Source organism: Numenius arquata, chromosome 9 (genome assembly GCF_964106895.1).
Source record: "Numenius arquata chromosome 9, bNumArq3.hap1.1, whole genome shotgun sequence".
In the NCBI taxonomy this organism is placed as follows: Eukaryota; Metazoa; Chordata; class Aves; order Charadriiformes; family Scolopacidae; genus Numenius; species Numenius arquata.
In genome coordinates, this window is record NC_133584.1 from 3,192,468 (window position 1) to 3,219,695 (window position 27,228).

Genomic DNA, 27,228 nt, shown 5'->3' on the forward strand with positions numbered 1-27,228 from the left:
AATTAGGCTGCAATTTATGAAACCCCTGGCCATAAGTTTTACAAGAAGGTATTAAAATAAAAAATAGCTTCATAGCCAGTACGTGATCTCTGCTTATAAAATAGAAATATCATTTCCACTGTAGGAAAGTACATCTTTTATATTGCTTTGGCTTTACGGTTAGATTGCTACAGATCACACCCAGCCCCTGGCCCAAGGAACGGCTGCTGGATGGGGCGATCGCTCCTGTGGGGTGACTGTCACATGCGTTATATGTTAGCACACGGGCTTGAATCCATTCTGTTGGACTCCAATGGAAACGGAAAGGATCATACTTGAACTCACAAGTCCTGAAGGCAAAGCTGACCAGTGAAGTCAAATAATGTTGATGTAGAACAAAGGGAGTTCTTAGAGCGTCCGTGCTTTGCAGCAGAGTTAGAGTTCCACATCCCTATAAGACTACTCCAGTAAATAGCCCTTGCTCAGGCTCCAATGCTCAAGGAAAGAGTACAATTTTTATTCAGACATAAGTTTGTGCTTAGTTTTTACTAATAGGTTCCTCCAGGCATTCCCCAACTAAGAGCTTAATGGGTTGGTTTTTAGGAGCTTTTTTCCAGGTCACACATTTCTTCTTATCCACTGTATAGACATTTAATTTTGGTACCATTTTGGACCCATGGTATTTCATGTTCTCATATATAAAACGGGGATTAAACAATGTTTCCTTTCATTCCTACCTTATCTTCTTTGGCTTAGAAGGATTACAGCTCAGATTGCTGTAATTTGGAGCAAAAAACGTCATCCATAAGATGTATAAACAAGATCAATCTTGGGTTTCTATCATACGATTTAAAATGATACATTTTGTATAAACTTACATGTTTATCCTATGTCTGACTGGATCACACTGAGTCGACATGTATCTGCTTCCTTCACTGAAATTGCAACTCCAGCTTCAAAAATGATGCAATGATTTTCTTTCCTTTTTCATTGACAGTTGACAGACAAATCTTGAGAGACACTGAGTGAAATTTAGGTCTAAAAGGGGAATTCAAGAACCGTGTGGTTCTAAATAGCAATCTGGTTAGGAAACATTTTTCAGAGACAGAAGCCAATGCTAACTTTTTTAAAAGAACATACAGTCTTGCTGCAATATCAAAAAGATTTAAGGAACGTAGAATTAATTCTCTCCTGACAGTCAGAGAATTGCACAGTCAGGACTGTACAACAGACAATTCATGGGAACAGTTTCTACACAAACTGTGCTACTAATGATGATGCTACGCTTTCTTGTTCATTTACCTTCTCTTGTTTACTGGAGCCACAGCTTTCTGGTTATTTGGATATTTTCATAGTTGTCAGAGTTCTCTAGTGAGAACATTCAATTGCAGTCACTCAAAAAGAAGCCCAGAAATACTCAAGTCTTGACATCTTTCCACAATGCCACAAATAAATGGCTCAGGAGGAAACGGAATCAGCTCTGTCCTGTAACGCTTCTTCCATTTTGAAGGAGTTATTAGCACGAAAGATGCGGAAAATTTCAGGGGGGTAGCGGAATGGGGTTGTTTTTTAATACCTGACAAGAGAGGTTGTGTTGGACACTGCAGCTGGTTCATCAATTTTTTACCAGGGGTTCTGCAATTTCAGCTTATTTTTATTACCTAGTCTTTATCCATCAGAGTTCAAGTATAAAGCGCAAGAGTCCTTGAGGCTACTTGCTTTTAGGAACAAAGAACTACTGAAAAATTCCAAGCGTATCTACCCTAACGAGGCTGGAGTAGATAGAGAATATGCTGTCTGGCCAAACACAGTATGACTGTCTGTCAGAACACCTCATGTCTTTAGCAGCAAAGTCACCTCTTTCATGTCTGATGCTGAGAAAATCCCCAGCCAGGGTTTTTTTTCCTCTGAATGCTGTTACTTCCCTGTTCACCACAATTCATCCAGCATCCCCAAAGTCACTGTGCCAGTTTCTATCAGCAGATTTGCTCTTGGTTTTATTGCTGCTGACAATAACTGCAGAATAAAATACACATTGTCAGAAGGGAGTTTTCAGCAGGTTTGTATTTACCCTCTGCTTGAACTGGATTATATGTTCTTTCATGCAAGAAGGGTAAAGGTAAAACAAAACCTCTCACTTGTGTGCTTAAGAGAATATGCGCTAAATCAAACCATTTCTGTGAAATACGCCTCTGCTGCTTCGCAGAAAAAGTTGGACAAATTTGGGTTTATGCGAATTCAGTCAAACTGTCACCATGGACATTATAGTTCTGCTTTGCACATCTCAAATACCAGTAAGTCATAAATACCAGTAAGATGCTCAGAACCAGTATGTGAGAGGTTGAGCACTAAAGCAAAGCAAGTCATTTAAGTTCAGGAGAGACTATCTGGCTACATCACCTTACAGCAGGTGACAGCTGCTGGAACACCGTGAATTGCTGCCAGCTGTGGTAGGACAAACAGAAAAATCAAGAGATGCTCCAAGTCATCTTGCAATTTCTGAGGCAAACCCCCCCCTATACAGGTACATATATTCATGTGTGAGAGAGCATCCAAACGATATGGCAGACAATCCTTCAAAACAAGGTCAAACTCCACATGTAAAAATTCACTATCAACAGCAGATTGTCTCAAATACGGGTATTAATCAGGTCCCCCAGCTGGATTCTCACCTCACATCGTGCTTCTGTTATGTTCACTTCATCCAGCATCCCTGCCACCTACCCCTGGTCCATGTTCCTGTTCGTCGGCAGCAGGCTTGGATGATTTGTTTTGAAAGCATAAAATCGGAACATAATTTGTCTTCAAAAAGACATGAGAGTTCTGTTGGTCTCCGCAGAACTCATGTCTTTGAAGGTGTGATGATGAAGAGACTGAGAAATGATGTAAAAGTCTGGCATACGCGATTGAAGATAAGAATTTAAAAAATGCCATCAAAAGGAATGCATCACTAAAGAAAGTTAACTGGGGAAATTACCTGTGAAAATCGTCACATTTTGATGATGGAAAACATGGCATACAGCAAAAATGCGGAGTTAGAATATCACACAGTGATGCAGGGGAAGGCTGCCGTATATCTGCCTGGGCCTTCCAAGGATAAGGGGTTTTCTGGGCTTGGCTTGGATACGCAACGTACTTGGGTGCATCAGACTTTTGCTTTGCCAATATTACAGATCCGTTCTGCACGCGCCACACAAGCACTTTAAGTGCTGTAAATCTGCCTGGAGTAATATTCTGTCTTAAACAATTCTGCCAAATCCTCTAGTTCTACACAGAGGAAATTTTTGAATGTAAAAGGAAGATGCATGAATGGAAATCCAGCTGCAGAGCTGCCTTGATGCGGAGGTCACTGGGATGCCCAAGCACAATGGCCACGCAGCTTTTTCAAGAACAATCTGATCCCAAAAAGGGCACGTTGGAGTAGGAACAAACACATGAATGTGAATGTACTCTGCTGAAACAGCCATGCCAGTAATAACGTGCTGGCAGAAATATTGCTGGTAAAACTTTGCAACATAGACACGCTGTAGATGGTCTGTGAAAGCATTTCCATTTGATATTACATCCCTGCCAAAACTACAACAGATGCTTCAATGAAATGCAAAGAAATTTCAAGCTGGTTGACTACAATGAGATTTTGTTTTGATTTTGCACTCTGGCAGGAAACAGCATTAATATTGTTCTTCACAGCGTCATTCTACTGATTCAAAGTCTGCACTCTCAGTCTTTGGGATTGTAAGGGTTTGCCACCTTTATGTTCATTTAGATAAATTGTATTGTCTTACGTTTCATAAATTTCATATTTCAATAATTCATAGCAATTTTGTGTATCAGTTATTTTTTTACATATACATATATAGCTACTTTTAGCTTTTGCAGTATAGGAGCATAAAAAAAAAGAGCTCATTCGAAAATACCATGCAGGAAGATGAAGATATTTAGCAGAGGCAGCATGCACCAAACCACAGATTTTTATTTTTAAGGAGATTACAGAGAAAGGAACTACCGAATTTGTGGATATCATTGCATTGTCTAGATGAATGGATATTCCCTATTCTTGGATTAGAGAATTAATGGGACTAGACAATGGGTAAATGGGAATATATATCCCTCCTGTGCTTCAAAGGAACAGAACAGTACGATCCTGTTGGAGAATTCCTCACATCAACATTCCTGCGCTGTATCTTAGCTGTGGTCAAAATTTCATTTACCAGCAGTCCTGCAGTCCAGTACTTTTCATTCCATTTGTTTCAAGAAAAGAATCTGCCTGTCATCTTCTTGGAAGTGTTTATATTTTTTAAAAATGGAAATACTGAAGTATGTTACAGAAAAAAACCTTCTGTCCCCTAAAAATGGAAATATCCCTCCTTATTAATGTTTTATTTAATGTTTAGAAGTCAATTGCATTATGGTAGTTAGTTCTACTTTACGCAGCTCCATAATTGAAGTGTAGAATAATCAGGATCACTAATAATTTTCTCAGGAGTTATCTGTCAGCACCCATAACTCATCATAAAACCAATTATGTCACTTCTGGCATACCTTTCAACACTTTGGTGCCTGCCAAAGTAAAAATCAATAAAAGATTATTATTATTCCACGGCTGATACTGGGTAAGCGGCTCCAGCGGCACTCCCAGTTGGGGGACTGCCATTAAAGCTTTTAGAACTGCATAATCCCAGTCTTATTAGGCTACTTCAGTGAGCACACCTCATAACACAAAACTGTTTTCAAACTTGTTAATAACTCCAACTGACGAGTTACCATGAAGTAGCAACACTGATGAAACAGTGAAAAATAGCACATACTTTTCTGAGTACGGATTTGGCAAGAATGGAGTTTCATCCAACTTCGTCTGGTCTGGTGGGAAAATCCATTCACTGGCACGTTTTAATACTTGATATACGTACTATAAAACACGCTTGAAATCACAAGGTCTGCAGATCTCACTTAAGATACCACTAAATTTTGTGCTGCAACATGCTGCTGTAATGAATGTCTTGGTTCTTCACCACTAGGAAGCCTACATATTTCTCTTTCTTCTCTGAGTCTTTCAGATCAGCCTGGGCCTTGGAGCAATCTACCCTAAATCCACCTTTACACTGCCAAGATCTAACATATATTGATCTGACAAGTATTCTGACAAACTACAGAATTCAGATTACAGACCTACCTCCTTAACAACTGCACATTTCTCATTCATTTTACCTACCACATTCAGCAATCTCCTCCTTTTCAAAGTATTCATGAAATTAAGGTAGCTACTGTCTTCAGAGAGCACAAGCCACAATTAGCTGATTAGTTGTTGTTACATTGAACCTCACATAAAAATTTACGTTGAAATTTTTCCATCGTTACTTAACATCAAACCATTCACATAGAAAAAAAATCATTAAAGCCCTATTTCCCTCAGTGAGATGAAGAGCCTCAAATAATTTCCCACAAAAAAATCAGCGTAAGCTTTTCCACCAGCTTCAGTGGCCACACAAGCAAAGCCATTTGCAAATGAGTTTCATCAAATTGAACCCTAAGCATCCCGCTGTTCCCAAGACTGAAAGATCCTCATTCTTTGCACACTTCTTGACCCGCATCCCACAATATTTGAGCACTGGCCTAAAAAACGGCAGGCTCATTGTCGGATGCTATGAATTGATGCACACCGAAGAAAACAACCTATGAGAATTCACAGACAATCAGGACATATGTATTAGCTCTTACCACTGAAGAAAGCAATACTCAAGTCATCGTGAACAGTTAATAGATAATAGCAGTCTAAAAAGACCAGTAGAATGTTGAAGATTATTGAGTGAAAGATTAGAGAAGAAAATATCATGGAGAGCCTATAGAATCATAGGATAGAATCACAGAATTGTTTAGGGTGGAACAGATCTTTTAGATAATGGAGTCCAACCATCACCCTAACACCGGAAGCAAAAATTACTGTTAAAAATGAATTATTTATTGAACATGGATACAGTAGTCAAATTAGCAATCATTGAAATAGAAGGAATTAGATTAACATACAAACACAGCGCATTATTTCCTGGGTCTAGGCTTTAGCTTGTACCAGGCCTCTGGTGACCACAAAATCTTTAGTTCAGATATGGCGGAACGTTGCTTAACAATAAGCTATTAATTAGAGACCTACAATATTTTGGATTTATTGTCCAAGATTTGCATCTCCAAGACCTCACAGGTCTTTATTCAACTTGAATATCCTACAATTTGAACTTCTAAAACCTAATAACATGGAAAAATTGATACAGACAAAGATTTTCATAGTCCTCAAAGCCATTATAGCTGGTTAACAGTGTTTTGTACTACTCTACTTCTGTAAACAAGGATTTGAATATTTGATATTTGGATAAATAGTGGTAAAATAACCAGATATGTATGTGAATAAAGGTGGTCAAAATATGCAATTTTCATGGTGTGAAAAATTTAAAGATTAATAAAAACGCGTTTGGTCTCAAATAAGAATAAAAAGTTAGTTTTAAATATTTTCATAAGCCATTCCTGAGGAAGAAAGCCAATGAAAATGATTAAGTGTTGAATTTATTATATTTTAATATTTAATTTCTTGAAACATAAAAGCCAGTTTTGTGTGAAAAGTCTTTTGAAATCCGAAGTTACAATTTCTGAAGCAGTTACGATACCTGTTTTACTTGCAATGGCAATGGAGCACACACCAGTCGGCTGACTGGTTGGTACCTGTTGAGGAGCATTAACTTCCAACTGAGGAGTGTAAATTCTAATTACAAGCCAGCTTCTCACTACAGACTGTTTTTGCAAAAATGAGAGAGTTATTATAAAGCTAGAGATTTCTAATTTTTTGAAGATATAACTTGGCCTCATCTATTCAGAGTACCACAAGGAAAATATGAAGATTTCAGATTAAGGAATAGCAGGAAGAGTGCTTAGTTAACTAAATTAAATAATGGCATTTCCTTTAAATCCCATATCCAAGTAGTATTTTTACTTTAAAACTTCAGTAAGAAACTAAGTTTTGATCACTCAAACTGCAAGGTTCAGAGAACTGCATCAGAATTTCTGCAGTCTTATGAATACAGCTTGCTTTTGCCACTTAGAAGTCCAAATAAAAAGTGTTTTTCCTTTTATCTTCCCTATAAAAATCAAGAAAAACCCCATTTTCAAAGATACAGGATGAAATGGTGCTTCAGGATATATAACATTTCTGTATTTTTATCCACTTCTCTCTTTCACTCAAATAAAAATGTATCTTATTTATTTTTAACTATACCAGCTCAAAGACAACCATCAGGCACATACAGTAACTGATAAATGTGACAAAATATTTTTAATAATCCGCTTTTTACTACTAACCAAAAATTGTTGAAGAAGCAAGCATCACGTATCACGTGTACAATATAAGGCATAGAATTCTGCTAGGACTCATACACTGCCCATGGATAACTGCTCAACGACGGAATGGTGTAGAACAGGCATTCCTTAAAAGACTTGCATCTCCATGTGATTCAAATTTCCTTTCTTTCAGTAATTATAGATGTTTTCACCAAAGCTAAACTGATATTTGTCTTTTCAAAGAAGTAAAACTTCATTAAGCTTTTCCCCCCTTAAAGGGCTCACATTGAGAAGCGATATGAGGGCTGTATAAAGAGGACATCTTTAAAGATTCGGTAATAGAGCTAGGAAAAACCTCCACCACCAAAGCCCCAGTAACCTTCCATGTTGTCCAAAGCATGGAAACCAGCGCCAGTTTAAAAAAGAAAATTTTAAAAATAAGATGACTCTTTAAAATTCTGACTACACATGCAGCAGCCGGTTTGTACTAACGTGCAGCCACCGGAATCAAACGTAGGACTGAAAGAAGATCTTACCAAGGAAAAGGTGATATGACATCACCTCACGAACAAAGCTGGATAAATGTTGCCACACAAAGCCATATTAAGGCTTTATATAAAATACTGCATAAGCTTCTGGACATTCACCCAAAGAAAATGCTTTCAAATTGGAACAGACGACAAACACTAGGATAAAGGAAGGGCAACGGAAAGCCCATCTTGCAGGAGAAAGGAAAGACAATGGCTGGCTTAGTTACTCCGAGAAAAAGTTTCAGGAGGGGAGTGGAAGGAACCAAGAGTAACACCACCATTATCTAACTATAAAAAAGAGTAAACAATAGACGAAATATAGAAAACTTTCTCTTTTCAAGCTATTCAGAAACTACTTTAAGATCAATTAAGCTAAGCTAAAGAAGACAAGTAGTTTTGCATATACTATTCATCTTTATAAAAGCATCCCAGGCTACAGTCTGAAAACATGGAAATGGAATGGAAATGGATAAATGGAAATATAGTCATATCCTAGTGCAATTTTCATCAAATTTTATCAAAGAAAAAAACTGTAGTGCTCAATGAACCTACTTAAAATAATTTGTAATGATTTAAACAGAATCAAAATGCTTGAAGTAAACTAATAAATATTTTTATTAGTCAACATTATAGAGCAAATACTAAAATACAGATTATTCAGATTACACATGGCCCAGCACACACTAATTAGTAAATCACAAATTAATTATGCAGTAAATAATCACATACCTACTTTCCTCAATCTTTGGGAAGAAATTTGGTGAACCTTTTCACTCACTTTGGCATCAAGGATGGCATAAAACCCCACCGATCCCATTAAAAGGGCTTCAGAGAAGACTCTTGTCTTGCGATTCTTCCTTAACTGTCAGACTCCTCCAAGCTTCAAACCCATGACTAGGAGCATGTGCTTCTTTTTATAAAAAAGAAACCAAGGAAACAAACAAACAAAATACGCCCTAAAATCCCCAAAATCTGTCACTGTCTTTTTTGCCAAAGATGCTGATCTGTCTACATGCTAAATCTGCACATTGCTGATCTTTGTGGATTTATTTTTGTTGTTGCCAAAAGAAAAGTTTCAACAGCAGCTGCTTTTCCAAAAGAAGTAGCTCCAAACAAACAAAGAAATCTGTGAGGTCTACATAGCTCTGGTTTACAAGAAATCCAATTTATGAAGTGTACAAACCCATTAAGTTGGACTCATTTGTAGTCATGTCTCTGTAGAAATAGGTCTTGCTGAGTGGACAGAGGGAAGAAAGAGCATTTTAGAGCAAGGAGTAGTTTTGATTGTATTAATAAAAACCATGGAGGGAGTATTATATTGGAGAGACAAGAGGGGAGTCAGAGCACATTAACTTTGGGAGCGTCCCCCCTGTAGAGCACTCTCCAGAATCATGGGATGGCCACCCCTTCCTCCCATGTCAGCATCGTTGTGACAGCTCATAAACCCAAGGATCTGTGATGTGAAGGTGCCCTCCGAGAGCCCTCTTCACTGACAAAATTGACAGCAAAAAACCTGCTACTTCTGCCATCTGCTGGGGCTCAATACCCTGCACTCATGACAATAAGTTTAATGCGAACCATGCAAAATAAAACTGAACCACATAAAACGAAGCAATGGTACGTAAAAAGTGTGTTGATCCCACAAATTGGTGAATGTAACAGTAAAGAAGATTCCGAAGGTGAACCTCAGTGAAAAAAACTTCAAAAATTTTAACTACGTTCAAAGCATTCACAGGAAAAAATAGTTTCTCTTTCAAATTTATTAACAAACTCAAATTTGGGAATGTGAAGGAAAGTAGGTATAAATGAGATCTCCATTTTTGTTACCTTTGCAATGGTCTCGTGGAGGCTGAAGGAGGGATCCAGCTCTTCAGTTTTTGTTGAATGTACAGGAAAAAGAGCCTCGGAGAGAAAGCTAGAATTCTGTGAGAAAGAAATAAAATGCCTTTTAGGATTCCACATTAATTTTCCTCCTTCAAATTCTTATTGGATTTTGTTCAGAGACTGAAAAACCCTTCAAATTGTTCTTAAGTTTTGCCGATTATTAAACTTATTTCACTGATCTAATTAACTGATTCTAAGTCCCTGAAAGAGACAAAAAACCCTAAGTCTTATGACTTTGTTTCTGGAATGGCAGTTGTCTTTGTAAGTATGCTTCCCAAAAGCAGCTAAAAATTTTGCCTAGAGGGAGAAAAAATATCCACACAGATTTCATTTTGGAGCTAGGCAGCAATCAGACATTTAAATACGTTATGATTTAGTCTTCAGAAGAAATGTATACACGATCATCAAAGAATATACTTTTATCTTCTGCAACCATCCTACTTCTGTATACAGTAATACCATCTGTATAATATGGGGTTTCAGTCAATTCCCCAGAATTATATCCTTTAGGTTGACCACTCCTTTTAACACTTCCTATCTTCACATATTATTTGTAGAAGATGTTCTCCTCTTCTTGTGCTATCAGAAGGAAACAACAAACTGATACCCAGGTGTGGACTGAAAAAAGCAAAACAATACAGTACAAACCCCCAACCTCAAAGGTGCACAGATACCTAAACCAGGAATTATTTTAAACCTATCTTCCTGAAGCTGGTATAATAACCCAGAAACTAACCTGGAAAGAAAAATCTTCCTCTACATCCCTGTAACTCCTGAGACATATAACCTCCAATTATCATTGTTTTTGTGGAACGCCTCTAGTTTTGTTCTTTAGGCATGACCTGAACTGCTCCTCTCAAAAAACTCCGACCCTAGTGCCCATTTAATCCCTACATGGTATAAAAATACCTTAACGTGCACCTTGACGGACTGATGTGCTGGGTTTGGTAAGCGTGCTCTGAACACACTCATGTTCACCAACAGCAACGAGTTCAGTACAAATGCACAGAAGCCATGGCCAAAGTTATTTCAGAGATCAGCAGGAGGATGTGACACCCCATGAGTGTCACTCCATTCAAAACGGTACTAGCCACGAGCAGTTCTTTGAAACATTCTCTTCAAAGGGAACTCTGATGCACGAATAACCAGAGATGTACCCACTGCATTTACCTTCATCCTGAAGAGGAACAAAACTTCACCTCAAGCCCTCTGCCTCTTGGCAAGGAAGTTCAGCGTCTTAATATTTTGTATCTCCTTTTGGAAGGCCTACACCTTTCCTTGTCCATGAATCTTATTCTGGATTTTAATTTTAATTTTGGATATTGGCACCTAGATATATGACTGTGTTTAGCTAGAATATCCTAAGGTGTGCTCTTGTATTTTGTATTTAGCGTACAATGCACCGTGTGACACGTAGAATCACACACAGGTATACCCGAGGGATCAGCTGGGGACTGCAGAGGGACTACAAGCCTCTCATTAACATGCTTCCTTGTAGCACGTCTTTGCTTCCGAGTGCTGGGAAACTTGTCCTTTGTTTGACAGCCCTGGCAGAACCTCTAGGTTCAGATTCAGAGGCCAGTCCCAGAACTAACATTTTGCATTTGTCTCTTAATGCCACTGTTTTTTGGGTTTTTTTTTTGTTTGTTTGTTTTTTGTTTTGTTTTGTTTTTTTTTCTGGAGAGGGACAGTAATAAGGATATAAGAAAATGTATCCATTAAGAAAGGTTAAGCAGTGGAGTGTGACTCATGAAATGAATATATTTGGCCAGATTCATAATCATAACATTTTATATATGTTAGTTCTGAAACTTTGAATAGGACCCAATAAAGAGAGTACCCTAATTCCGAGTGCAATTTTGATGTTCTGTGAATTCACAAATAGAACAGTACTGGCCGCAATAAGCTGACAATATCCCTGGCTCAGAAATGCCTAAATCATCGTGAGATTATACTACAATCACATCCTGTGAAAATAATTTTGAAAAATGTCTAGAGCCTTTTCAGATCACATTCCAAATAAAATTCACAGAAGCCCATGGTCCTGTACTTAAGATGAATAATTTTTCTGGTTTTGATTATTTCCCAAACTGTGAGGCAATACTGACAATATTCCATAAACATGCCCTTTTCAAAGACCAGCTTCCCAGGTCTAGTAGATTAATATTTCTTCAGTTTTCTCCCCTTGATATACACTGATCTACAGTAGCTTCTGTCCTTATTCTCCGAAAAAGACTCATACTCGGTACTCATAAGAAGTCAAGCCCCTTTCTAGGCGCATTAAACCTGGTAATGATGCCAAACACATTCTTCAACAGTCATAAAGTTATTTGCGTTCAGAGATTACATGCTGAGCAGTGGCCAAATAAAACTTTGGTTAAAAAATATTAAAACTTATCTGAGCTTTAACAGGATTGATTTGTAAGGTCGGCACACCACTACCTTTTCACCTGCTGAAAACACTCAGTAGGGTTTATTGTTTTAAACATCAGGGAGTGAGCAAACGAGAGAGACAAACAATTTAAATGCTTTGTTCTGGCTGGTACAACCTCTTCTTGTGTGACTGAGCTTTGCTCTTTCACATGCTGGGTTCTAAGCCATATGTAGACTGCAGAAAAATAGTACTTTAGCTAAAAGAGCTGTCAACTTCAATTCAAATAGAAGAAGTTACAAAGAAGCAAACTCAAAAGAAGTGAAGCCCCTTTCTAGGGGCATTAAACCTGGCAATGATACCCAACACATACTTTAACAGCCATACAGTTATGAGAAAAAAACCCCACTCTCTTCCTCGAAACAAACAATATAAATTTTCTTACTCACATACACATGGGGTATAAAATGGTGGTATCTGATACACGCTTGTTAAATCAGAATTATGTTTGTACTAAACTATGAAGGACATCATCTGGATCCAAGAGCTAATAATTAATTGGGCCCAGCACCGTTATGTCTCTTTCCCAACAAGCGTGGGACACAGATGCATTATAATCCCATCAGCAATGGGATACACCAATATGCTCTGCTCAAAACTCCTCAACTTCGGCACAGTTCCCTAAAGATGCTCAAGCCACCTCCTGAGCTACCACATTCACGGCTAAATTAAGCTTCTTTGACCAGTCTGATACGTCTCATAGACTTGTTTAAGAAAACTCAGTGAAAGGTATGTCTCAAAAAGGTATCTTACATCGTTGGTAAGTTTGCTAATTTTTTTCTATAAATTAATGCCTCCATGATCAATATTCTATCAGTATTGCCATACACTTCTAGAAGATGATTTCTGGTAGTCAGCTCCCACCACTTTCTTTAAAAAAAATAAGAATATATATAATTAGCACCGACTCATACTAATTTCTGTGTTCAGTGATGCATCTCTGTGTTGTATAATTTGTTACAGAAGTACCAGAATAATAAATGAAGTTGTTCTTCCTTCAGAAATGCTTTTTTTTTTTTTTAAAAAATTTTTAGGTATCAGGGAGAAGATGCACAAAATCATTTATTATGAAGACAAAATATATACTTCAAGATTAATTTAAAACACCTGTTCATCTTTGTTTTAAACTCACGCACTAGTTTACAGAGCCATGTCGTTTGACCGGGGGAGGTTGAGGAACACACATCCTGCGATGGTGGTGCTAATGCTGTTCATCATCATTCACATAATTGCAATCAATAACTTAAAAAGAATTACATTATTTATATTCATTTTTGAGTACCTCACTGAGAGTCAGTGAAGGGAATGATTACTGAATTAGATTTGCTACACGAGATCAGATTATCGCTCCATCTAGACAAATATTCTTTATCTGGAATCTAAAACTCGATGGATGAGATGCCCGTACAGGTGGGAAACCCCACTTAACTGGCTTTTATCCCACAATCCTCCAGACACACACCTGCGGAGCACCCGTTAGGATTCTAGTCATCCTATACTCACTGGTGAGAGATACAAACATTGAAAGTAAACATTCCTACCCATTCTCCTAATTTAGGTGCCCACATGGAGCAAAAGGTCTTGCTCCTCTTACACAACTTAAATGGAAAGAAATACTAGGTCATAAGTGTTTGAATTACACAAGTGAGTGGTGGGATTGAACCCTAAATCTGCTAGAGCCGTGATGTGGATCAGTCCTCATATCTTCCTGGAGGCAAACACCTGAAAAGACAAACTTTATTTTTCTTTAAAACTAGGTTTTATGAGAACCAAATCCAGGACAACAGCCTTTATTAACAAGCAAAAGTAAAACAAAATAAAAAACACTTTGTAAATAACTTCTGCCTGTTGTTTCTTTGCACAAGGACTTTAGGTTCTTCCTCAGCCCAGCCACCCTTCAGTGACTTTCCACTTTGCGACAACCTCTGCCAGGATCCCCAGGAAAGGAGGGATTATTTTTCCTACACATCTTGCGGTCAGACTATGAATACGCTCCCTGCTCTTCTCGTCAGTCCCTTCTGTATTGAAAGCTTTGGGGGTCTTTTTGATTTTTATTACTCTCCCCCTCTCACACCAGCCTATTTGCTCTTTTGTTTGCCACATCTATGCTCCGGAGAACTCTCCCAGATGAGTATGTTCCTTCTCTGAAAGCCAGTGAGGAATCAACCCTCCTTCCAAAGGCTTCCAGCCTGGTTGAGAGCCCAGCAGCTGGCCAAGGTGTCCAGGCAGCCCTTGCTACTCCCTCAACTGCTGCCTTTTGAAGGAACACAACATAAATAAGCAACAATCAGCAAATAAATCAAAATGCATTTTGTCATCGCAAGTATCAAGTCATTTTGCTCATGATGGAATCAAGACCCGGCTTGCTAAGATCTTGAAAAGAATCACTGCTTTAAGCAGGTTTGAGTATTTTCGCATGATTAAGCTTTCTGCCCAGAAAACAAAGCTTTTTCCTAGGGAGTGCACATGAAAGAAAACAAATGACTACAATTTTATATATTTGTCCATATTTATAGATACCATTTATTATTCTCTGTGTGTGCTGACAGGTAACACTCGCAAACAGTTAATCCAAGATTACCATCTGAAATAACTTGCTGACATCTGAAATGTCTCGCTCTGCACTTATGAAGGGAAACGTTTAAAACAGTTGTTGTTCCCTTTTCTTTTTTCATAAAAGACACCTCCATAAAGAACTACTCGAAAGGCAAACGTTCTGTTTCTCTTGCCTTTTATTGTCTTTCAAGCAGTAGACTCATCAGAGAAAGCTGCATGAACTTTCCAAGCAACAGAAGCCCACTCTTTATCCCAGGGCTAGATTGAAGTCTAGATGATGTTTCAAGAGTCCCTCTCAGCATTTAACAGCAAGAGCATCGCTTTCCAACCGTGAGAAACTGAACCAGGCTCATCATTTATTCTTTCAGCAAGCTCACAATAACAAGTGAGTGTTGGGGCTTTTTTTAACAGCAATTTACTAAGCAAATTTCTAGCAAATACACACTTAAAAAAAAAAAAAAAAAAGGACATGCTAATCTAAAGAGCACTAAACCCAACTCTATTACTCCTTTATGTTTTTCACACGCTGTAGGAGTTACAGCTACAGTCGCTGTCCTCGTACTCTCCCACGCTCGCTTCCTAAACAAAATTTATCTGATTTCTAGTCAGACACTAGCATCGCCCTCACGTTGTACAATGGGCAGAGTTGTTCTACATGTTGTGCAGCTGAATGCTCTCAAGATTATATCGATTTATGGAAAAAACTTTTTCAAAGTCAGAGCACTGTGAGACGCCTTAAAATTTAGGAGGCCCAACTTCCAGCCAAGCCTTTGAAAATTTTCTCCTTGCTCTTTATTGCCTTTTGTAAAATGTTCTTTAGGTACGTTGCTATCCAAATGGATTAAGAAGCTTTGCTCTTCCATATGAAGCTAAGCTTTTATCATACAAGCTGTACAATCTAGAAAGCACCACGCCAATAATCCTTGAATTCCCAGTGTAACGATTTGGTTTCTCTATGAATTCTTCAGAAGGAAACTGAACAAACATAACATGTATTTGGAAACAGGCTTCCAAACCCGTCCTTTGTCTCATCTTCCTTTTGGAACGATCAGTTAACCTCATCTTTTCAATCCTCATTTAATGAAGCATTCTGTGAAATTAGAAAGACATTGACGTTCCACTTTTCAAATAATGGGTCACTTCTGATTAAACTTCGATTGAACATTCAACTTTCAATCTTAAAACAAATTGCCTCCTTTTTTTTTTTTTAATTTGAACCCAATTTCCTGCTGCCCTTGGGTCTCGTGACAGTAATTAATTGATTTATGAATCAATTAAATGCGGATCAAAAATGCAGGAAAAAACCCCCTTATAATCCCAAACCTGGCTTACTCGTGTTTATTTATGATGGACACTTGCACTAAAATTCACTTCTGATTTACTAGACTAATTTTTCTAACTTATCTGATCTTTCCTCAACTAATTAAGTGAACAGAATGCTTTGCCTTCTAAATTTGCCATCCCTTGTTTACTGTCCTACAGCACACCTTCACAATTTAAACACCAACTTTCAACCAGTGCAGTTTAAATCATGAATAAAATCCCACAGCACTTCCAGTGACTTAATGTAAAACAGAGTAAATACCAAAATACTTTAGAGATCTATTTTGGTGTCATTAAAAAAAATAAATCAAATTTTACCACACACTGTGATAGAACTGGAAATAGTTCTGTGGGGGGTACAATAAATACTTTTCTTTACGAGGAGGACAATGCTGCATCCACAACAGAGTCCTGTTTTCTTGACTATTAGTTAGAATTATTAGTTAGATTATTAGTTATTAGAAACAGTTCAATTACCAGTTAGGAAACTTTATTTAACTAATAATTCCTCAATATTTTCTCATTACATATCTGAATAGATTTTTCTTGCCTGCTCAATGTTCTCCAGCTTTTATAAGAAAACATCTCTCTGTCCTTAACGTGGTGAAGAATACACAAATGCCTCCAGAATGTTGGTTTTGGGGTGTTGGGGTTTTTCTTTTGGTTGGGATTTTTGGGGTTTTTTTTGTTTATTTGTTTGTTTGCTTTTGGTTTTTTTTGCAAATAACATCCAGTGGAGGTTTCTCCACTCGGGAATAATGCTCAATTTGGAAAAACACAGTCTTTAGACTAAAGTTCCTTAGCCATTTTGACATTGCTCTTATTAGTATTTGTTTGTATTGTCCATATTTGCACCAGCTTTGCCCTTCAGCACTTCACAATGTTTGTGCCACCAATTCTGTATTGCACAAAAGTAAAAAAGTCTTGGGAAGGTACAACAGAGAGCAAAAATCCTTCTGAAAAGTGTACAGGTAGGGCCAACAGTATAAAACCACTCATCTCATACTGCTAAAGTCCACGATGCAAATACACAAAAGAAGGATGAAAGCCAAGAGAAAGCTATTTATTTTCTTCAATTAGACCAAAGAATAACGTCTAATAGAGGAGAATTTAGGGGTATGAAGCTTCTGCTGCATCAGGACTAAGAATATAATGTTACCTGTGCACACAAATATAAATATATATGTGTGTGTGTATATATATACACATATGTATACATACATGCTGCCTCTGTTCTATGAGCTATTAACTTGTTTGACTCTTCTTGTAATACAACAGCATGAAGAGTGGAATTGCAGCAACCCCAGGGAAGCACACAAACATGCAGTGTCTGGTCACTAAAACACAAAGCAAGTAGTCGGTGCTTACCTTCAGAACCAACCTGGGCGACAAGTTTAGTTGGGAGGCTGAATTCACCTGCAGAGCACGCGCTATAAAGTTCTGCTGGTGCCCAAAACTATTACCCAGAAATCCAGAGGCTGACAACTGCACGAGGACTTGTCTGCATCTGTATTCAAAACCACTGCCAAAAATTTGTCATAGCATGAAGGAGAAAGCCCCGTCAGAAGAAAAGATAAAGAGAAAGCAGTGAGAAGAACAAAAATACCTCTGAAATCTGCACTGCAGGCTCTCGCTAATTCCTTCTTCTATTTTACCTTAAGTTAAGCCATCGGCATATGGTGTCTTGGCAGCAATCAGACAATTGTATCCCTTTGTGAAACAGGTGTTTCACCTCAGCCAGGCTAAAAGACCACCTCTTCTCCATTTTCCATTTTTTTTTCCCGGCAGGGTGTAAGAGATTGAACCAGAGGTTTGGATTGGAACAAAGATCAAAAAAAGAGTAATGGAAAAGGGTATCTCATAGACTAAAATATGGCTCCTCATCAACTATCTGGAATACTTTTAGTTTGGGAGGCTGCTGCAGACTCAAGGAGATTTTTAAATAGATTTCCTGAAAAAGTGGATTATCTAGCATAGAACATATTGAAGCCAAAGCGTGGCTCTCTAACGTGTGGGTTAAACTGAACCAACGGAATAACACCAGGCATTAATGTATGGCATATAGGATTTCTTACTAATAAACGCCCTTAGAGCTACAAATACACTGCAGAAGAGAGCACGTGCTTCTCCATCTGACTAGTAGTCTGACTCTTCCCTTTCTAGCAAATGTTTTTGCTATCCAATTAAATATTACCTCCAAAAATCCATAAAGGATTATAAAGCAATATAGTAGTTGGTTTTCACTGGTTATTACTTAAATGAAACTAAAGACATAAAATGTGTATGCTTTTAAATTATTTTCTGAAAGCAAAGCTTTTCACTTGCCACAGCCTAATGTGTATCAAAAATCTCATTCAAAGTCAGAATGACCCTACTTTGTGAAAATGGGCATTTCGGAAGGAGTTTCAGAGGCTTTTCTTTAGTATTTTTACCATTTCAGCTTACTGAAGAGCTTTTAGAAAAGAAACAATATGAAATCTATTTTCTATTTTCATGTTGTGGTAATGACATGCACTGACCTTGTGATGTCACCAGTAAGGTCATCCTAACAACGTCCTGCTATAAGCCACGAACCCCAGTGACAATGTCTTTCATAATCACAAATATTATAAAGAACAATGCTTTTATTTCCTGATTCGATGCTTCTTATTTCCAGGTTTTATTTTTAGTGTTTTAAAAACCTATTTAAGTTACTATGCTGAATGAAGAAATCTGATTTTATCCACTGGACAGATACTGTGTAGGTGGGAGGTTCACCATTTTGCAGTAAGAATCAGAATGGGCTTTTGCTTAGAACAACAATAATGTCTTCAAAGACAGTATTTATTTATCAAAAGCCTTATTAAACAGTTCTTTAATGACCTTGATAAGATACATCAAACACTACAAATTTTATTTGAGAGAATTTATCATGGACTCAAATCACAGCTGTTTGATAGTCCAGTGATCTTGATGTTTTTTTTCGAAGTATTAAAAGACAAAGCTGAATGCTCCGCTACTAATGTCTGCTGACACAAACCCATGTTTTGATATTTATTCCAGATACTCTGCCAGAAGATTTTTAGTTGCGTCTGTTGAATTTAGCCACTCAGAACAACAATGGTAAAATGTAATCTTGAACGCAACAGGCAATTTACTTCTCCAGAGAGGAGAGACAATCCAGTGCCTTCTATCCTTAGATAATACATGTTTTCAGTAATGAGATGCTTCAGCAGGGTAGCAAACAGAAGCAATAATGGGTGTCTAGCCCAAATTTCTCACGTTTTCCCATATCCCATTGACCCTGTTAACTTCCAGGCTGTCTTTCTTCGACTGACTTTCAACCGCCCTCAGTCAACTCCAAGAAAATGAAGAGCTTACGAGAGAATCCGCAAGGACATTTTACAGCAACAACATGTATTTGTGCAGTGGGAATGAGAAAGAAGCATTTTTGTCACTGTACGGCAGGTTTATGAAAAGTTTTTTCCCCTCCTGGATGCACCGTGGAATGTTTGGGACATCAAAACACTAGGATTTGTGAGACCAAACAGATTTGTTTTGGAGCAAAGTATCCAACTGATGAGAACGTCATCAGTTTCACTAACACAAATGGAATAACAAAGATGCTCTTCCACGAAATTAAGTAGTTAAATATCGATATTATTCAATAAAACAACTCAAGCAATCAATTGAACATCAAACATATTTTATCTTGTAAAATAGTGAGTCATTAACCTTAACAATTTCAGCATGCTCTTACTACCAAATTCAACTCACTTAGTGTCCAAGCGAACAGATGGATTAATGTATTTATGTAGTGCTGGTGAGTTCTACGCTGAGTAACCCAGGAATGTACTGAGAAATTAAAAAGCATTGATTTATGCTAAGGATGGATTGAAAAGAGAAAACATGTTGGCCAGAAGAAATATAGTATGAATAAACAAAAGCACAGCTATACATGGGACAGTATAGCCCATGAGTGAGAAAGGCAGCTGTGGTTCGGACCCACCTTCACAAGTAGTTCCAAGACAATCTACTGGGGACTGTTTGAACTATCGTTGGTTACACACTGGCAGTTCATCACTTGTCCAGGAACAGCAATGAAACCTCCCTCTTCACCTTGACACCTCCAACTGCCAGTGCTACACCTTGTTGACCATAAAGTTCTACTACAAAGTTCATAAAATCTCTCAGCCGCAAATGCAACAGCAGCAAACTCTCCAGAGACAGATTAGAAGAAGGAAATCCTGGGTTTCCAAGCAACCTGCCATTCTGAGGCTGACACACATTTGCTCCTTCGCAAAGAGTTGCTGGTATTCTCAGCACACTAGTATTTTGATTTTTTCATACATGCATGAAACACCTCCCGGAACTCCCCGTGGGCAGCTACCAGCTGTGCATTTCCTTAAAAAATTTAACATATACCAATGAGAAAGGGCAGGAGGAGTAAAACAGGGAAGGAGGGGAGCCATGCAGAGCTATATTTTTAGATGGAAAAGCTACCAAACTGCAGATCATGACAGCAACACCCTGATGTCATGCAAACTCCCCATTAGTCTATGGTTTCTGCTTAGGGCAGGAATCTCCCTGGAATATCAAGCTCAAACAACTGGTGCTAATTCTCTTCTAAGAACATTCATGCATATGCCACAGGCTTGGAAATTCCATTTTGAGTTGCTAAGGCTGAAGTTAGTACACCTTGGCGTTGTATATAGACACCAGGTCTACCCTGGTCCTTCAAAGAAAACGATGCCACGATGCTTCTAATTGAATGCCTTGATAAATATACTTGGATCTGATAAATTGATTGTTAGTGGGTGTCGTAAATAATAACAGAAGAAAAACAGCATAAAATTTACCAGAAGAGCTTGGTCAGCCGTGGATCAGCCAAGTAGTCAGTCAGAAATCTCAAGACAGTAACTAACTCTTTCCTGTCTGCAAAGGGAGTGGAGGACATACTGGAAGTATCTGGGTACGGAGTAACAGTGAGATTAATGATGTGATGCAAAATGTTGAGATAAGTGCATTAGGACTATAGAGAACTGAAACTTCAGAACATAAAAACTGATTGACTTTAAGCACTGTAACTGTTTGACCAGTGAACTACACAGTGATACAAAACCGGCTCTCAATAAAGAATATTACAGATCAGACAACTCCAGTTGGCTTTAGATATATGCACACGGGTACAAAGCTGTGTTTGTGGAGTTACATTTCTCACTTTACCCAGAATTTGTGGAAAAAACTACACCACAGGCTTTGCTGCCTTCCATAATCCACCTTGATTTTATACATATATATTTATCTGCATCTAAAATGTGTGTTTTTTACATGAATATATTATCTATATAAATAATCCTTGACAGAAACTTTGTAAGAGAGAATTGGTCAGAAAAGTACAGGGACAGTTATCGGAGTTTGTTCCCAATATATCCAGCTGCTTCACATCACAATCCACGTTACGTTCCTAGAAAAGTTGCAGCTCAGACATTGCAGCACGAAGACAAGAGGTTGTGTCTGTCACTGGGGATTATCTGTCCTTCCCCAGCTTGCAAATTGTTTACTAGTTGTTTTCAGCTTTGTTGACATATACAGTCCAGAGTGTACCGGAGATACAGAGAACTGTTCTTCCAAAGAAACAGTAGCTTTTAATAAATTCTGGCAGCCACAGAAATGGTAATAGCTCACTGGTAAGCAGAAATCAACTTTCTTTTCATTGCTCATTTTGTGAAATCTAAGAAACAGTGCGCTAGAGGTTATAGTGGTAACGGATGTAGCTATTCATGTGGTAATAGAGCCAGTGGCCTTCAACTACACCACTGAATTACCTATGCTGCAATGATTGATAAGGCAGTTGCAAATCCGAAAATAAAAAAAACCCTCCAAATGCTTCCTACAAGTTCCACTTACAGTAAATTAAACTTCTCACAGAGGCTAATTACATAGACACTTTCACTGAACTAAAATTAAATAATATAAACATCGTGTCAAGGTCATAACTAGAACCAACTCAGTGAATGAATAATGATGGGAAACAGAATTTCCCAGTCATCAGTGGGACAACGATATTTGTGGTAAGGTCCCAGTGTGGCCAGTCTCGCTGACTGGATAGAGTCCTCACTCTTTAGCCATGGCCAACAACCAGAACTTCCCCAGGCCACCCTGATTTCTATGAATTTGTATGGTCAGTTCAAAACTTCACCTTGATTAAAAGAACACCCCAAGAAATGAAAGAGCAGCTGAAGGCCCCCATAACACAAGATTAAAACGGGGCTCCCAATCATTGACACCAGAACCCCACAACTTACAGACATTCCGCACTGTTTCCACACAGGCAAAAATCGGTATAAACACCAGTTTCCTGTTCGTTTTTAAGCAGACACAAGGCAGAATGACTGAAGGGCGCTCCATACTGCCCGAGCCCTCCCTCCACACTAACACGAGCACATGAAAGAGATAAAAGCAACGCACAACATGGGAGTTATTTTTCGGTAAACTAGACCCTGGGTTCTCTCCATCAAGGACAGCTCCTCTGTTTCTTTTCTCATAACAAAGAAAACTTGGAATGCTTTTGATTTCTTTTGAAAGAAGCACACGATGTGTCAGTCTAAGCATGTAAATACTGAAATCAAGGAAGTGCAGTAAGTTTCCCCAAAGAGTGATAAAAAAAGGAAGAAAAGAGGGGGGAAGGGAGGAAGCGGAGACAGATGCTCAAAACAACTGAGAAGCCACATTCATTGAAGAGTTAAGATTTAGTGGGCTCTGTATTACACCAGTGTGGGCGAAAATCACTTTTAAGGGCTCTAATGAAAGTTGAAAGTTACCTTCAAAAAGTTATGCATATTTCAACAGAAATAAAAATCATTATGCATTCTCTCTAAAGAGGACACAATCTCAAACTGTCAAAATTCTAAACTCTTCTACATATATTACATACAAATGCCTTCTATAAAGAAACCTCTTTTCATTTTTCTTCTAAATTAGCTTAGTGGTCCATGGTATTACACTAGCTTGGTCTAGCCTGTGAATAATGTGACAGGTAATTTTTATACTTCTTGCCTGTACTTAAGTTGGAGTGAAGATACGGAAAACAACTTTTATGGTCTAGGTGTAAAAGTAAATGTTCTGGAAGCCCTGCATACCCAAACTTGGGACAGCTACCATAAAATATTTCATGCTAAATATGTGTCCATCAATAAATAACAAAAAAAGAGGCTAGGTGGGATTTTTTTAAAAAATAATGCGTAGTAACTTATTTTTCTCAAAACAAAATGATAATGCTAACATTGATGTAACCTACCACATTATCACAGAAGGGATTTAAGATTCTGTGTTATCAGATAGGAATCATTATGTACTAGGATGCACTGAAAAGGATGGTAATATGCAGATAACATAGGAGATCATCCAGCTATAATTTAAAAAATTGGATTCCTCATGAAACCGACTATAACGACAAAGAAATCAATAGTAACAGTCTATTTCCATCTTGAAAAAAGCTCAAAATACCCCTGTACCAGCATAAGTTTGCAGGTGATCGGAATGGCTTCAAAATGCTGAACGGTTTAATGTTTGATTTAAAATGCTGAAGAAACAATCAAATCTCTAACTGAAACCATGCCAAATCCAGATTATATTTTCCCTTGTACCCAAACATTAGGCAGCCATGGTAAGGCAACTTTTCTCAGTCTCTGTGATTTACTTACGTTCCAGTACTTCAGTAACCATGCTATAAACTCTACTAAGACAGACATAATCAAAATGAATTAACTTGCAACCGTGGGGTTAGTTCTTTTCTCTTTAGTGAAGAAGTCCCCTACTGCACTTTCGAATGTAGGTCTTTTAAAAATTACTTTCCTCTGTCTCCTTTCATGAAGGCAAAAAGGCAAGTGTGGTCATCAGATTAAAATGTTGAGTCCAGAAGATCAAACTACGTTTTTAAGGTGCTCCACCAAGAAGAGGGAAAATGATACGGGATGATGCTCATATAAAAAGAAAAACAAGGCAAAGCTTAAAGAAATAAGGGAGAGAAATAAGAAATAACCTTCAGTGTTCATACTGTAAATGTTGCTGGGAAATACTTATTACTCTGATATACTGAAGTTTGCGGTTTCTTTCTCATGTTCTAGAGATCCTGTATATGCAGATCTGGCATGAAAACTACGTAGAATAGCTGCTAAGTGGCAAGAGAAATTTGAACTGGATCACAAGCCTGTCATAAACATTGATCTCACAGACCTCCTGCCTTCACATTTTCCGTGCAGCCTCTGCCTTGTGTTTAATCTGAAATAGAATACTTTGCCTAATAGGTGCAGTGACGTTTAGAAACAGGTCACCTTATTTACACAAATTCTTGACTTAATCTATTTTTAATTTACACAGCAACATCACAACAATGCTCTAATTTATTTGACATATTTCTGTTTTGTTTTGCATTTGTGAAATAGAAGCGTATTAGCATGCAGTGCCAGGAAGCGTCCCAGCTCAGCTCAGCTCCAGGTTTGCCCTTGAACTTGGGCAGACGTGTGTATATGTAGATAAAGCACAGCTATCTAATAGCTCTATCTATTATGAGGGGAATATGGAGTCAATGCACTGTTACATTTACAAGAAAACACACCTAATCCTCAGTTGACCAACTGAGGGGAAGTTTGAGGTGTCGAGGTGCAAACACAACCTACAATAGAGAAGGCTGAGGAAAGAACAAACTTTCCTAACAGTTTATCTCTGTCCAATTCCAGCCTGCTCTCCAACCGGCGTAAGGTGCCTCTTCCTTCCACTTACCTTGCAGAGAGGATAATGGACTGAAAAAGAACGCGGTGTTTTGAAGACTCCAATCAAGATTTTTACAATCAACATATATCCTAGAGTCATATTTTGCCCACAGTGTGAAAATGGATATAAAATTCATTTTGAAGGCTGTCTCATCCTACTACGCAGGAAAAAAAATACACATCAAAACTCATTTCCTCGATGTTGAAAGCGGTCTGTAAAGTTGGGTTAGAGAATATGTAACCTATAATATTATCAGCAATATTAACATTTTTAACATTATGTCCTCCATTTTTTTTTCTTTTCATTTGTTCTAAACATTTACCTCTTCATTTGAATGCCACACCCCTATAAAGTCAGTCACTTTGAAGTTCTGTGGTAACCCTCTGAAGATCTAAAATAGGAGATAACCTTCCGCTTGTCATGTAAGGATATAACCTGGGAAAATCTAACTCTATCTTTCTGCTATTTTCAGTGTATCCATTTTTATTTCTAAGTACCTCGGATGTTTTGATGTCCTCATATGAAAACTGTGTGGCAGGGACTCCAAGGTGGTTGATGAAATAATCTGCATCTCCCTGTATCTGCACAGAACTCACGTTAGATCCCCAACATTGTGGCTCTTCCACACAGTTGAAGCTCTGGCTCTGAAAAACAAACACAAATCAAAATTCTACTTACTTATTTGCAACCAGACTCTTAGTAACTCGTATCAATATCTCATTTACACAGCATTCTTAGGGTTGAAGCATTTTAAAATCAAGCTGGAACTTACACTGGCGCAAACCGGTATATCTATGGTCAACAAAATGCTGGCACGGTAAAGAATTTGCTGCAGTTGCAGAGTAGAAGTTATGAGAAAAACAATTAAAAGGCTAAAGATGTATAAATACACATTTTCTGCGTCAATTACCTAATTCTAGTCAATGACATGTTTGTATTTCTTTCACATAAGTATTTAATGGTGAAATCTTAGCAACAGAGTTGCAATAAATATAAGATGAAAACTGGAAAACAAGCCCAAGTGACTGCCACATGCTAGTGTAGCTTTCAAACACATCAGGTAATTAAACACTTAATAAACAGCAGGCACAAAGGCTTTCAACATCTATTATAGCAAATAAGCTACTTAGGTTTCTTTTTAAGGATGTTAAGAAGCTGAAGCACTAGAGATTATTCATATTTAGCTAACAGTTTGTACAGTATAACATAACTTCCTCAGACCGCCCGACTAAATTACTAGCTTGCTACGAGAACAGTGTAAGATTATTTCTCCTTTAATAGCAAAATACACCAGATTCTGTGCATTAAAGTTCCTGGGGTGAGCATGAAAATATTTTAAGAGTTAGAAAGAGACAAATCTCAGTATTTTTCTGTATTTAAATTAGCATAATTATTGCTTCACAGTTTCACTTCGGTGCTACGAAGAACGCAATGGCGTATTACCCAGTATAAATAAGGGCTGGAGGTTCTCACAGAAAACTATTTTAAAATACCTTCAAGAAACAGCTTTCATTTCATAAGTATTTTTGAGAGGTGGCTGTATCACTCTCTTTTTTGTAAAACGTTTCAGCTCCTGCCACTCTTACACACATTCAGTTGTGCAAGGTGTGTCCAAAAAGACTGAGAGTTACAGTCAAAATAGGAACAAGAGATCCCTTCCGTACGTGCAGCCCACCCCCAGTAAATGCCGTCCTCCTTAAAGATATCCATGGAGCAACATGATTTACAGCAGCGAAAAGCCTAGCTCTCCATGGCACAGCAAGAAAAAAGCATAATAAAAATTAAACATTAATGTAGCATTAACCTTAGTTATCATTTTTAAGTCATTGCTGTCAAAACATCGCAGACAAAAGTTTAAATCGGAGTGTCTTGGGGATATTTTAGATTTAGAATATGAGATTTTTTTTTAACATTTTTGAACTTAAAGGCATGCCTTTAATTACTACTTTTGTTCCTGAGTTTCACTGCCCCTTTACACCATTCCTGAGAAGGTTTCAATCACACTGAGAAGACAACAGCACAGCGTGGCTGTTCAAAGACATACAAACCCAGCTGCTACCTAAAGAGTGTCAATAAATCAGTAGATTCGTTTTTTAAAAACTGAAAGCTATAACAGAAACAGTTCCAGAAGCCCAAACTATATACTAATTTTAAATGGTGTTTTTAAATAACCACACTTTATCCTCCACAATCTTTCCCAGTCAAAACCACTGTATAGCACACATCCATGCAGAAAGGCATGTTTATGATGTTATGCACATATATGCACACAAGATCCATTCTTAAGTGACTTCTCCTTTGAGAAATTATAAGACGTTTGATTATCCCGCAGTGTGCCAAGCTCAGTGTAGATTAGACCATCTCCTAACTTCCTCATACCACCCAATGCATCTGGTCAAGTTTGATAAATGCTGAGTAGTCTGTTCTTCCTTTAATGTTTACAAGTTA

General features: G+C 37.9%; 1 protein-coding gene across 1 annotated transcript in view; it reads right to left on the reverse strand.

Annotated features, from left to right (window-relative positions):
• Nucleotides 1–27,228, reverse strand: part of NAALADL2 (N-acetylated alpha-linked acidic dipeptidase like 2) — a 240,202-nt gene that overhangs the window by 47,272 nt on the left and 165,702 nt on the right. The window contains exons 10-11 of the mRNA XM_074153553.1: nt 25,278–25,424; nt 9,660–9,755 (exon numbers count right to left, since the gene is read on the reverse strand). Of these exons, the coding sequence (XP_074009654.1) occupies nt 9,660–9,755; nt 25,278–25,424 (243 nt within the window). The remainder of the gene's footprint in view (nt 1–9,659; nt 9,756–25,277; nt 25,425–27,228) is intronic.